Source organism: Rhinolophus ferrumequinum, chromosome 21 (assembly GCF_004115265.2).
Source record: "Rhinolophus ferrumequinum isolate MPI-CBG mRhiFer1 chromosome 21, mRhiFer1_v1.p, whole genome shotgun sequence".
Classification (NCBI taxonomy): Eukaryota; Metazoa; Chordata; class Mammalia; order Chiroptera; family Rhinolophidae; genus Rhinolophus; species Rhinolophus ferrumequinum.
In genome coordinates, this window is record NC_046304.1 from 50,532,896 (window position 1) to 50,545,872 (window position 12,977).

General features: G+C 62.1%; 2 protein-coding genes across 2 annotated transcripts in view; one reads left to right on the forward strand and one right to left on the reverse strand.

Moving 5' to 3' along the window:
- The window catches only part of MYO15B (myosin XVB), a 31,463-nt gene extending 28,028 nt beyond the window's left edge, over positions 1 to 3,435 (forward strand). The window contains exons 54-64 of the mRNA XM_033090166.1: positions 559 to 635; positions 722 to 837; positions 930 to 1,024; positions 1,131 to 1,208; positions 1,315 to 1,411; positions 1,559 to 1,704; positions 1,885 to 2,000; positions 2,318 to 2,451; positions 2,643 to 2,776; positions 2,890 to 3,030; positions 3,202 to 3,435. Of these exons, the coding sequence (XP_032946057.1) occupies positions 559 to 635; positions 722 to 837; positions 930 to 1,024; positions 1,131 to 1,208; positions 1,315 to 1,411; positions 1,559 to 1,704; positions 1,885 to 2,000; positions 2,318 to 2,451; positions 2,643 to 2,776; positions 2,890 to 3,030; positions 3,202 to 3,261 (1,194 nt within the window). The 3' untranslated portion in view covers positions 3,262 to 3,435. The remainder of the gene's footprint in view (positions 1 to 558; positions 636 to 721; positions 838 to 929; positions 1,025 to 1,130; positions 1,209 to 1,314; positions 1,412 to 1,558; positions 1,705 to 1,884; positions 2,001 to 2,317; positions 2,452 to 2,642; positions 2,777 to 2,889; positions 3,031 to 3,201) is intronic.
- Positions 3,436 to 3,656: 221 nt separating this feature from the next.
- RECQL5 (RecQ like helicase 5) overlaps positions 3,657 to 12,977 on the reverse strand; it is a 30,307-nt gene continuing 20,986 nt past the window's right edge. The window contains exons 9-20 of the mRNA XM_033091653.1: positions 7,956 to 8,174; positions 7,636 to 7,735; positions 7,465 to 7,501; positions 7,284 to 7,342; positions 7,135 to 7,208; positions 6,702 to 6,795; positions 6,246 to 6,371; positions 5,392 to 5,927; positions 5,146 to 5,236; positions 4,709 to 4,933; positions 4,423 to 4,492; positions 3,657 to 4,332 (exon numbers count right to left, since the gene is read on the reverse strand). Coding sequence (XP_032947544.1) covers positions 4,232 to 4,332; positions 4,423 to 4,492; positions 4,709 to 4,933; positions 5,146 to 5,236; positions 5,392 to 5,927; positions 6,246 to 6,371; positions 6,702 to 6,795; positions 7,135 to 7,208; positions 7,284 to 7,342; positions 7,465 to 7,501; positions 7,636 to 7,735; positions 7,956 to 8,174 — 1,732 coding nt within the window. The 3' untranslated portion in view covers positions 3,657 to 4,231. The remainder of the gene's footprint in view (positions 4,333 to 4,422; positions 4,493 to 4,708; positions 4,934 to 5,145; positions 5,237 to 5,391; positions 5,928 to 6,245; positions 6,372 to 6,701; positions 6,796 to 7,134; positions 7,209 to 7,283; positions 7,343 to 7,464; positions 7,502 to 7,635; positions 7,736 to 7,955; positions 8,175 to 12,977) is intronic.

A 12,977-nucleotide genomic window follows, 5' to 3' on the forward strand; every position in this document is an offset into this window, starting at 1 on the left:
GTGGGGTGTAAGAGGGGTCACGGATGCCACTGAGGCCTTGGCCAGAGCAACGGCTGTTTGATTAGAAAGCCTGAGGGAGGAGCAGGTCCGGGTTGGGGGAGGCGTTCCAGACAGTGAAGCCTGAAGTCCCAGACTCCCAAGGGGAGGGCCTGGCGTTCAAGGGAGAAGTTTGGGCTGGAGGCAGGCACCATCAGCAGACGGAAGCAGCTGAGAGCATCAGGGAGCGAGTGTAGACAGAGGTCCAAGAGCGTTACAGCCCTCAGAGGTCAAGGAGATAAGGGGAGGCAGCAGAGGTGACAAAGACGGGGGTCCAGAGAAAGCGGAGGACAGGCCAGCTCGGCCTAGAAGATGAAGACAGTGGTTTCCAGTGACCAGTTATGCAGATGCTGCTGAGTGAGACAAAGCTTGAGATGACCACCGGGCTGTCACCTTGACTTGGCCCCCAGCCCCCAGCCCTGAGCAGGATTTCTCCCTGACTTCAGGTCCCATGCCATCCCTCACTCCATCACACAACAGCTCTGCCCACCCCCACTGCTCTTGCCCTTCCTGTCCCCACAGCTGTGTCGCGAGAAGGAGAACCTCAGGGATGAGATTTACTGCCAGGTCATCAAGCAGGTCACGGGACACCCCCAGCTGTGAGTGTGGGGGGCGGGAGGGGAGGGCCAGCAGGCAGCGCACTGCTGTGGGCCAGCAGGCTGAGCGCAGGCTCTCTGCCCTGCAGGGAACTCTGTGCTCGAGGCTGGAGCTTCCTCAGCCTCCTGACCGGCTTTTTCCCGCCATCAACCACGCTGATGCCCTACGTGACTAAGTTTCTGCAGGATTCAGGCCGAAGTCAAGGTGCCTATGGGAGGGGCTTCCAGGCTGGGGACTCAGCTGCTTGGGGAGGGGTTTGAAGATGCTTGTGACCCCAGCCTGACTCCTCCCTGCAGAGCTGGCCCGGACTAGCCAGGACCACCTCCAGCGCACAGTCAAGTATGGGGGGCGCCGGCGGCTGCCCTCGCCGGGTGAAATGCAGGCTTTCCTGGTACTGGGGGTGCAGGTGGCTGGGCATTCTGGTATTCCCTGGGGGGGGGAGGTGAAGCTGGCGCCGCTCTCTACCGATGGACTGACCCTACCACGTGCCTTGGCAGAAAGGGCAGATGGTCCACCTGCTTGTAGTTCACCTGCCCGGGGGTGTGGAGTACAAGACCAATATCCAGACCTTCACAGTAAGCGCAGGGCCACCAGAGGGCCTGGGGAGAGGCAGGGAAGCCGTGGGCATCCCTTCTGGGGACCCTCCAGCCCCCGCCGTCATGGCCTTGTCCACATGCCCAGGTGACAGCAGAAGTGCTGGAGGAGCTGTGCGGGCAGATGGGCATCCTGGACCCCGGAGAAGTGCAGGAATTTGCCCTCTTCCTCATCAAAGGGGCAGGTGAGCCACATGGCCAGGCTGGATTCAGGGTGCCCGGTCCACCTTTGAGCCCACGAGGGAGGCGGTTCCCACGCTGGGGCAGCAGGGCTGCAGGCGGGGCCGGCCTGGGGCGGCAGGGCAGGCTGCGAACCCCTGCTCCCTGTGCAGGTGAGCTGGTGCGGCCCCTGTGGCCCCACGAGTACCTCAACAGCGTGGCGGTGGACAAGGACGTGAGCGTGCACAGCCGGCGCGTCAGCTGGGAGAGCCGGCTGCACTTCGATAATCCCACCTACATCAGCACCCACTACAGCCAGGTCAGCCCCACCTGGCCCTGGTGGCTGTGCCGCTGGCATTCGCCCCCCCCCAGCCTGCCCGCGAGGCCCAACCTGGGCGGGGGACCTCCAAGCCTTGCTCCTCCCAAGGAGAAGGGATGGTGGCAGGAACTGGTGGGGGCTTTAGGGCACAGCTGCCCCCTCACTGCCCGGCCGTCTCAGGTACAGCGGGACTACCTGCAGGGGAAGCTGGTGGTCAGCGCCCAGGAAGATGCCCAAGTCGCCAGGCTGGCCGCCCTACAGCACCTCAGCAGGGCCCACAAGGGGCCCCCCTCAGAGTGAGTGTGAGCATGGCCCCCACACCTGTCACTTCTCTTGCCCCTCCCGCTGAGGACGTCCACCTCAGCACCCACCCTGAGGGCCTCTCCTTCAGCCGCCCAGCCTCCAAGGTCCAGGCCACTCGACTTGGACTGTTGGCCCTAACCTGATGGGCCTGGAGCAATGGACATCTGTCCTCCTCACCCCAAGCTCATCAAGGGCAGGGACCACGCCTCATCCATGTGCCCGGAGCCCCCGTCTCGCCCACAGTAGCCACTGGTTCATTTACTTAGCACCTGCTGTATGCCCAGCCTTGACTGACCCAGCTGTGTCCTAGGCAAGACCTGCTGGCTTACTTGCCGAAGCCACTGCACCAGCAGGTGAGTGTGGCCGTCATAAAGGGGCTGATGGAGCAGGAGCTGAGGCAGCTGCGAGGACACAGCTCCCAGGAAGCGCAGATCAGCTTTATCGGTGGGTCTGGGGCACGGGTGGCTGCGGGGGACGCAGCAGGTGGGAGGCCCAGGAGGGAAGGGCTGAGAGTGGAGGGGCTGAGGGAGCTTCTCCACCTGGCCTGTTCCTCTCACCTGACCTGGGGGCCAGGTAGGGCAGGTCCCAGGGCCCAGTGGCCAGAACTCCTGTCTTCCCCCACCCCCCGCCCCCAGAGGCCGTGAGTCAGCTGCCCCTCTTTGGCTACACTGTCTACATGGTGCTTCGGGTGAGCCAGATGGTCCTGCCCGGACCCAGCCTCCTGGGACTAAACCGTCAGCAGCTCGTCCTCATGGAGCCCAGCTCCCAGGTGGGCCAGGCACCTGTCCCAGTGTGGGCCTGGGCACCCTAGGGTCACTCCTGTCCCACCACCCACACCGACCCCTCCCGAGAGGGGCCAAGCTCTGTTTCTGCTGCCCCCAGACGCAGTATTGCTCCATCGCCCTGAGGGACGTGCAACGGCTCCACATGCTGAGCCCCCTTGAGGAAGGGGGCCTCCCTGGCCTGGAACTCAACTATGGCTCAGCCGACAGCCCCCGGACCATCTGGTTTGAGCTGCCGCAGGTGAGTGGCCGGGGCCTCTGAGCACCCTGGGAAGCTGGCAAGTGCCTCCCCTGGACCTGGCACCGCCAGAGGCTGGGCCCAGGCTGATGCGCAGTGCCAGGCAGGGTGTGGGCGGGGGCAGAGGGGAGGCTGGCTGGGGCGCCCCGTCCTCACATGCCCGTGCCCGGGCAGGCCCAGGAGCTGAAGCATACCATCGCCTTCCTGCTGGACAGTGGTCTCGCTCCCGTTTAGTGCCGGCCTCACCCAAGAGGAGAGCTGGAGGGGCAGGAGGAGGGGGCCCCTCCCTGGCCCAAGTTTCATCCAGATGGTCTTCCTTGGGTGCTGTCAGCCCACTTTGGATTGGATTTCATGGCTCGGCTGTTCTGGAAGCCGCTGCAGCCGGGTTGGCCCATGTGGAGGCCACAAGGCAGGGGCTACTATAGGGACATCAACCTGGAGAGTAGTGAGACTGCTTCGGTGGGTGGGCGACGGGAATGCGCAGGAACTCGTCTTGGGCCTCTGATGTGCCGTCTGGGGGAGATGCCCACCTGGCCCCGCCCCGGGTCAACATCAGCATGACCCCAGCTGCTGCTGGGAGAAGCAGCTGCGGAGGAAATAAAACACCTGAGAGAAAAGGGCTGCGTGAGCGCGTGTGTCAGAACACATGGGACTTTATTCCTCTGGTAAACATCTTGGTCCAGCCCGGGCTCCCCGACCAGGAGCTGAGAGGGCGCGGGGCCTGGGCGCTGTCCCTCCTCCCACAGAGCTCTGCACCTGGGGCCGGCAGGGCTCTTCCTGAGACCCCAATGCTCGCACAGGGGGGCCTCGCCCCTGGCTTATAACTTAAGTACAAGAAGAAATGGAGGGACCATTTCTTCTTCCTGTTCCCCTGGCAGCAAGCACACCACCCAGCTTGTTCTAATCTGGGGATGTGGCTCAGAAAACCAGCCATAAAGGCCAGGAGAGGCAGAGAAGCTAGGAGAAAGAGGACCACAGGCCCTGCAGGTAGAAAGAAAGGTGGGCTGACTTCTGACCTTGATTTGGGAGGTGTCCGGGGTCATCACCACAGCAAGGTGTGGTTGGAAGGGGGAAGGACCCTGAGAAAAGGCCAATGCCCCTGGCAGCAGCAGCAGGCCTGGCCAGCTTCCCCGCCCTGAGTCAGGCCCAGGCTGGCCCATGGGAGAGTCCAGGGAGGACCCTGGCTGTGCTGGGCTGCAGCCGGTCAGCTCTGTGGGCCACACAGGCCATGCCAGTCAGCTTCACTCTCGCACCGGGCCCGGCCGTGGAAAAACTGCTGGATGAGGTTCTGGGCCTCTTCCTTCACTACAGATTCAGAGTGGGGGAACGTGAGGGCCAAGCTCCACCCTGCAGAACCCCCCAGGTGCCTCCTCGCCCGGCAGTGCAGGCACTCACCGCTCCTTCCAGGACAGGGCTTCTGAGTTAGCGAGTGTGAGAGGTGGCGGGCGAAGGCTTTAAACAATTCCTGGAGGAACATGGTGAAGAAGAGCGGAGAGCACAGACCCCTACCCTGCCCCTTGAGCAACCCGGAACCATAACCCAAGGGCACGGCAGCCTGAGGGAGGGGGACCGCGGGCCTCGGGGCCAGCCTGCTACTCCCCTGCAGCCCACGCGACATGCACGCCCATTGCACCCAGGTGTCCCAGCCCCAGGGGAGGGCAGCGCCCACCACCTGCCCTACCTTGGAGGCAAACTTGCCCTCCTTGTAGAATGGGGTCAGGCACTTGACCACGATGTTCGCAGCCACCTTTAGGGAGATGCTGGGAGCTGAGAGCTGGCGGGAGCCTGGGGCCGTGGGGTTCATAGTTCCTTGATCACTGGCGGAGATATTGTCTTTGGCCTCAGCTAAGACGGGGGCACTGGCTGAGGGGCAAAGTCTCTTCTGCACCGGGCTATCTGGGTTTTCCTGGGCAGGGCCAGAGTGAAGAGTCAATCTTGGGCTTCCGGTCACTGGCCCCTCCCTTCCTTCTCGGAGACTGGGCCCCAGCACCTGCTGGCTCCCTCCAGCCCTTCCCTTCTGCCCCTGGGATGTGAAACAGAGAGATGATTTCCCCCAAACCCTTAAGCCAGAGCGGATTAGACAGCGGCCCGGTCCACAGGCCGCCTCCCTGTCGGTACCTGCTGTGATCTGGGTCGCTTGCTCCTCTGGGTCTCTTTTGTGGGTGTGGGCTGGCCTTCAGGCGGCCCCCAATCTCTGAGTGGGCAGGCACTGGCCGAGGGGAGAGCAGGCATCAGAGCTCCAGGTACCAGCTGTGCCCTTGGGCCAGCAGCCCTGCAGAGCCCGCTGTAGGAAGGGCCCCGAGCTTCAGAGGCCCAATTAGGATAGGAGATTGCAGAGGATTCCAGGACTACATGTGTCCTTACCTTGTCCACTCTCTGGGGCACTCAGGCTGGGGGCGGGCAGCCAAATGTCCCAGGGCTCCATCCTCCTCCCCTGTGCACTTCTCTGGGGTGGCCGCCAGGGGTCCCCGCACCCCCTCCCAGGAGGGGCCTTCTGGCCCTGGAGCTGAAGCAGGTGGAGGTGGGCCCTGAGCCCTTTGGCAGAAGAAGCGGGTAATGTTCTGAGAATCCTTGACGGCTGCAGCCGCGAGGACCTGCTGCTGCTTGTTGGCCCGAACCTTGGCCCTGGGACTGTCCCTGGAGGGGCCTTTTGTCTTCTTCTCAGGGGCAGGCCCCCCACAATGAGCACTGCTCCCGGGGGCCTCTCCTCTGAGCCCCGGGTCGGGCTCACTGCTGTCCTCATCCTGTGGGCCACAGGGCCGGCTGGCGGGCTCCCGCTCGCCTCCCTGCACAAGCTGGGGGGCTTGGCCCTCGGCCAGCGTCTTCTCCATCAGCTCTGTGGCGCTCTGGAATGAGCAGGAGCCTTTCGGGAAACCAGCTCCCACTCGCTTGGGTTTGAACTGTGAGGAGGAGGAGAGAGTGTTTTGACCACCAGGCCCCCTCGAGGGCACTCACTGGCAGGTCCAGGTTTGGCCACACTGGTGGGGTTCGTAGGAGTGGGGGAGGGAAAAGCCAGGCACAACACCGCTGGGGGTCAGGCTGTGGAGCTGGAGAAGTACAACTGGCAAGGCAGGGAAGCTCAGGGCCTGCCCCGGGGTACCCTAGGGCCAGGACAGTAATGCCAGGCAAAGGTAAGATGCTGTGCCCTGGCTGAGGGCAAAGGGAAGTAGTGCCTTTCCTGAACCCAGGTTTGGGGTGGACGCCAGGACAGTGCTCACCGAATACACCTGGGAGGCTGGCCGGATGTCGTACTCAGTGGGCTCAGCCTGGGCTGTGTAGCTCTTGGCGCCACCTCCGATGTCGTAGAGCTGCCCGTCCTTGGAGGCTCTGTGGATGTCAGCCACCTGGGGCAGGAAGAGGCAGGCGTGCCATGGCACCCACTAGCTCCTGACAGCCGCCAACCAGGCTTTCCACAAGTGGGCTTCTGTGGCCCATGGCTGCAAGCTACCAGACACTGGACAAGGTCTAGTCCTCATGGGATTGCCTAGAAATACCTCCAGCCGGCAAAGGAGGGAAATCAGGCTCCACACACACACCCTCACCCCCGCATAAGTGGCTTCTCGGGTGGGGGGTAGATTCTGGGCTTCCTGAGGCCAGAGGGCGGGCAGACAGCCTGGGCATGTGGAGGGGCTGCCTCTCCCACCCCCGCCCCACTCACCCCTGCCCAGGCCCACCTTCTTCAGCACGCTGGCCTTATACAGGTTGGCTGCCTTGGCGCTTTGGAAAGTCTCATGTTCCAGTTCCACAGCCTTGGCCTGGAAGTCAAGCCTAAGGGTAGGAACGCGTGTGAGGTGTCAGCCCGGCCTGAGCCCTCATCTCGTTCAGCTCTTGTTGAATTCCACCTGGGGACCTGGTGATGGTTCAGGGCCTGATGGGAATGGCCTTGGGCACAGCGATTTGGACCTGGACTCGGCAACCTGCGGCCCCTCGATTGTGGCCGAGCCTGCCCCGAGTGGGGCTGTGGTGCTCTCCGTCCCATGGGAGGAAGATGGACCTCAACCTGGGGCGGGGGTGCCCAAACAAGCCAGGGGGCCTGGAGTTCTTGCAGTTTCCAAAGCAACAGGAGCTTGTCGAGCCCTCCCTGGCCCCATGACCTGGGACACTCACCCATCACTGGTACCTGTGGCCTGGCGGTTACTGCTCAGAGCCTCGCCCAGAAGGCCCAGGCAGTGCTCACGGGCCTGCAGAGGGGAGAGAAGGTGGTCACACAAGCATCACGGCTGGGCGGCAGATGTGAGGAGCCACCCTCCTCTTACCTTCACCGTGAGCCTGGGGATCCTCCTGCTAGAAGCCTCTTTCAAAGGACAGTCTTCATCTGGGGGTAGACGGGGTGGGTTCTTCCACTCTACCTCCTGCTCTCTGGAGTCCCCAACCCCCCACCCCAGAGGCATCCTCCAGAAATGGCCCACAGCTCCCTGGAGACATTTCTGTACTGACCTGGAGGTACAAATTCTTCTGTCTTGGGGTCTTTGCCCTGGAAGATGACATGAAGGACCTGTGAGGCATCCTGCCCGCTGCAGGGCAGCACCCAATTCAGCACGAGGGACGGGCTGAGAGAGTGTGAGTGGGAGGCCACCGGGGGCCCCACCGAGAACCTGCCCCCTTCACCTTGCGCAGACTCATCTGTTTCTGGTAGAAGAGGTTCCATTCCCGCTTGTGGGCCTCATCTCTGCCCTCGTCCCCACTGCCTCCAGAATCTTCGTCATACCTAGGGGGCAGGACGTGCATGAGCAGCCCCGGCCTGGGCGTTGCCCTCCCTCCCCACCTCTGGGGGGCAGTGATGTCCCTGATGCCGGCAGCTTGGGCAGCACTGAGGTCTTGGCCCCAGCACGGCATATGGGTGTTGCCTCTGGTCAGGCCACGGCACCAGGGAAAGAATGCTAGACTATTTCCAGTGGGTTGAGGCCCCTGGTTCCATGGCCCCTCACCTGCTGAAGCCCCCATAGCCCCTGCGGCCTCCCTCATACAGCTCAGGGTCGAAGCCATTTCCCTGGGAGGGCCTGATGCAGGTCTTGCTCCAGCTGCTGCTGTGTTCCAAGGCGTCCAGCTGCTTCCGCACGGCCGCAGGGTTCTGGCAGTGGTCACAGCCTTTGGTGCAGGCAGGGGGCGCATCCCCGAAGTACTTGGCAATGGCAGCGTGGCGGCACCTGGCAGGCAGCAGGGTAGAGGTAAGGGGTGAGGGACCCAGACAGGCCAGCATTCGTTCCCCCAGTCCCTAAGCTCGGGCATCGTGTGCTAAGCACCGCATACCCTTCATCTCACACACGGGCCTCCCAGGGACCTTGGGTGCCATTTTACAGATGAGGACAGTGAGGTAAAGGCGCTTTCCCAGTCATATAGTACCTGGGGGAACCAGAGGAGCCAGGGTGTGACCCCAGTTCTGTCTTGCTTCTCTCTCTCGGGGTTACTCCTCTGGGCCCCGCCCCCTGTCCCCTGGTAGTGGGGTGTCCTGGGAGGAGCTTGGGCTCCGGTTCTAGATGCTGACTCTGCTGCTAAGGCTGCACCCTTGGGGAACGCGCACGCTCACTGGCATCGCTCGCCTGTGAAAGAGCCAGACGAGCGCGGGCCCTAGGGCTGTGTGAGGGCTGGTAAGAGGATGCTCTGAAGCCCTCTGCTCATGTCTGGAGCACAGCACAGGCTCTTGCTATTATTACTCGGCACTCTTTTCTAGGGGTGGGGGAGGGAGGGAACAGGAGGAGGTGGCCCCACCCCAGACTCAGCACTCAGCTGGGCTTCGGTCTTGGTGACCTCTTCTTTGTTGTCCCCCAACAAACCTCTGCTCAGCCCAGTGTACACAGCCTGAGGAAGGGGGGCTGTCCCAGAGCAGGAACCAGACAGTGCTGAGAGCTGGCACCGTAGGCTAGTGAGTCCGCCTCAGCGAGCTTCCACTGCCTCGACCCAGTCGCAGCCCCCTTTGGCCAGCCTCTAGCTGTCTCTCCTACGATTCCCCAGGTTGGGGGCACAGTTGGTCATTGGGGCAAGCGCAGAGGCCCCAGGGCCACAGCTCTATCAAGGCCCTTACAAATGGCCAGACCAGACTCCAGAATGTGGCCGGAGGGCAGGGAAGTGGGGAGAGGGGCCGAGCTGTCCAGGTGCCACATCCCAGGGACAAGAATAGCTCTAACCAGAACTCCTCTCAATGTGAGCACTGCCTGGGGCTGCAAGGAACCCTTTAAGCAGCTGAGAGTCTGAGGAGCAGGTTCCAGGGACAAAAGCTGATTGTTACACGGCCCCTAGGAAGTCAGGTCTGGTTGCCTTGTTTAGCTGAGTCTGGAGAATGTGTCTCTGAACAGCATGAGACGGCAAGGACGCCAAGGTAGCCACCAGAGGGCGCTGTTCCCACCCCTCCTAATATCAATGTGCAAAGCGTTCTGTCAACCGAGTCTGTGTGTCTGCATAGTGGCTGCCTGTCCGGCCTCGGGAGGCTCTGGCATCCGAGTGGCAAGGTTGGCTTCCTTCCCCCCGCCCTTCCCTAAGCCCTGACTCACTGGGGTTTTGTGCTCACACTCAAAGGGCTCCATTGACAGATCGCAGATGCGGACTGGCGTCTGCTCCTGTCCTGCTCCAGGCATAGACTGGTCGGCTAGGGTGGCACGACTAGCCAAATGTCAAAGGGCCCTGCCAGCCACTGGGCTCTGGAGCCTGTCCCTGACAGCCGGGCCAGAAGCGAGGAGACAGCGCAGCAGGCACCCTTTGGCAAGGAGACCAGCAGGGAACATGAGGCACCTCCCCACCAAGCAGGCCAAGCAGAGGCCACTCCCATGTAATTCTGGACTCCCAAGTTCTTCCCCAGGAAGCCTCCCAGGGGGCGGGCTGCTTGGGTGGTCCGGCACCTCCCCCCCCCTATTTCCTTTCCCTGGAGAGGCCAGAGGGAGGGACCAGCCAGGGAGTCCCCTGAGGGACAGGTTGGGGAAGTCAAGGATGGGGGCCAAAAGGCTCTCCTAAGGGTGGGGCAGGAGCCCAAGAGCTGGTGCTTTGGGGGCCTCTCGCCCTCCCCACCCCACACCTCAGTTGGAACCTCCCTGGGGTCATCTTTGCCAGGGAACAAGAGAGCCGACCTCCTCTTTCATCAGCTCACAGCCCAGGCCCAGCCCACGTGGCTTAGTACACACCCACCAGGAGGGAGAGGAAGAGAAGGAGGAACCAGAAGGGAGGGAGCTAGGCCCGTGCATGAGGACCTCCCCAGGACAAGTTCCCAGGAGGGACTCCCTTCCCGAGCCCAGGCAGCAGTGGCACTGGCTGCCCCCCTCCAGTGGCCGCCCCGTGTAATTTGACACTTGGATCTCCTGGACAACCAACAACAAAAAGCTGAAGCCGAGACAGCAGCTGGCTGTCAGCAGCAAGCAGCTCTCGGCTCTGCTTGCACTGAGGCGCCCAGGGAACAGCAGTCACCAAAGAGGTGTCTGAGACGCGAGGGAGAAGTGGCCTGAAGAGAACAGGCCCTCGGACGCTGCCAGGCTCCCCAGCACCTGCGGTCACCCCCCAGCTCCAACACCTGAGCTCCCAGGTGAGTGGCCATGGATGACGGGGGACGAAGTGAACGGAGCAGCCAGGGTCCACTGCCCTACGGGTGGAGGGCCACAATTTATGGGTGGGGGAACACACTTGGTCACAGTCTCTGGACGGCCTCCTGTTCAAACCTGGCTCTCCTTTCTTTTGCTGGGAGTCAGCCCTGGGGGACAGACCAAGGTTGTAGCCCTCTGCAAGGGTGGTTTCCGCCCTGCTTGCTGAGCAGGCAGAGGGACCCGGGGTACCTGCTTACTCTGCAAGTTAGTTTAAGCTTTTCTATTCAGGGGGCTTGAACGCGGGATTTGGCTGCCCAGGATTGGGAGAAAAAAGCGCCTGCCCACTGAGCTTCCCTTTTCCAGGACCAAGGCCCCTCCGTCCCTGCTTTCCCCCAGTCCAGGAGGCTCGGGGCAGGGCCCGGCCATTTCTCACCCCCTGGAATGCGGCAGGTCCATGGCAGCTCTGCCTATCTGGGTCCTAGACACAAGCAGCAGATACCACATCTTGTGGGGGTCTTGGCCCGCTCACGGCCAGGTGTTCTCAGCTTGGGGTTCTGCCTGCCCCAGGTTCTCCTCCCTGGGTGCATTTAGATCCCCGGAAGCCCCCAAATCTCCCTGAATTCTGCACCAGAAACGTGAGGGCCTGACTAAACCCAGTGGAGAAGGCAAGGATGGTGGGACTGAGGCCAGTGAGAGGGTCCGACCTGGTCACCTGGCCCTCTGCTGCGCCACTGTAAGGCTGAACCCAAGGGGGTTCTTAGGGCAGCACACAGAGTGGCCCTCCTGTGCAGGGCCCCTGGCTGCCGACTCCTCCTGCCTGCCTGTCCTCATGCCAGGGCTAAAGTCTCCCTTTCTGTCCCCCAGATGTTTTCCCCAAAGCAAACAAGCTAGTATCTACTTAGGAAGAAAAACAGCAATCCAGGGGAAACTGGGAACCAAGCATCAGTCCAAGTGTTCTGGGCTCAGTAGAGGCTGTGGGATTTGGCCTGGGTGGGTGGCTGGGGACACTACATGGCCTGCAGCGAAGGGCAGGGCACAGTGGAGAGAAGGGACAGACATCACATTGTGTTGGAGGCAGCAGGTAAGGTGGGTGAGGGAGGGGCCCACGGCTACCTCTGTTGGTTCTTATCCCCACGACAGCCCAGGCAGGCAGGCGGGGATGTCAGTCCCTGTACCCACAGGACACAGGTGGACGGGGGCCCCCCAAACACAGTCCCTGAGCCGGGACAGAAAGGTAATGCCCAGCTTCTGGGGCTTCAGGAACAATCGCCAGCAGCAGGAAGTGCCTCCCCCGTCTGGAACAGGGCTGGGGAAGTGGGCACTGCTGCGGGTTCAAGTGTCTACGTCCCATTGCCAGTCGGAACCAAGACAGAAAGCGGTGCGTGGGAAGGCTCCACGCGGCGCACAGTGGGCATCTCTGCCTTGCCGGCAGGGCCCCGGACCCCACAAACCTCCAGCCACCATTGGTTATTACTCATTCTCGCTGTTTCTCAAACAAGACAATGCCCTGGGGGCAAGGGTGGCAGAAAACAGGAAAGCGAGAAGCCCTGGGGCCCCTGAGCCATCCACACTGGTGCTTATCAGTCACAAACACACCCACCTGCTCTGCCTGGGAGTTGGAGTATCAGTTTTGCAAGGAGGAAACAGGGAAGCTTCAGTACCAAGTGGCAGCTATCTGGCCTCCAGGATGTCTGCCTGCTCTGTTGCAAGATTCTCTGTGCCAGGAGATGCCACGCAATGGAATGTTTCCTAGTCCCTCCAGCTCTGCCAGCCTTCTTCTCTGCCCTGCTCCCTCTTCCCCGCCACGGGCTGCCACTCCAGCCGGGAGCACCAGAGAAGGACCATGCAGGCGGCAGCACCGGGCTGCTCTCCTTCCTTGGGGCCAAGGGAAACCACCACTTGCTCTGGCTGCTTCCAAGTAAAGCACTACCGAGCATGGGGTTGGGAGGGACCCTGGTTTCCCTGGTTCGCAGGCAGGAGGTAGTTTTGGAAGGAGTTTGTTGGACCTGAGATAGAAAGACTGGAAAAGTACAGAATTATCAATAGCCCCACCAGACTTCCTGCCTTCCCCCCTGCAAACCTGGGGAGGTACAGGGTGAGAGAGGCAGCCAGCCCCAGAGCACCCACTTTCCCCAGGCCACAGCTGGGAACACTTAGGGCTCCCTGGGGCAAAGCCACATGGTCACCTGACGGCTGCTGGCTATATTGGGCACCAGGCATCAGGCACCCCCTTGGCCTTGCTTTAAATAGCCCACTGGGAAGCCCGCCTGAGACCTGCTGGAATGTGCCTCCTCCCTCTTAGGAAAAAAGGCCCCTCCAGCTTCCCTGTGGTCCCCACTAAGGCTCCTTTTGCTGGAAATGACAAAACATCAACTGAAAAGCCAAGGAGGCTCCTCTTCGGTCTTGGGGACAAAACGGCAGTGTCCAGTGGCCCCACTCGTGTCC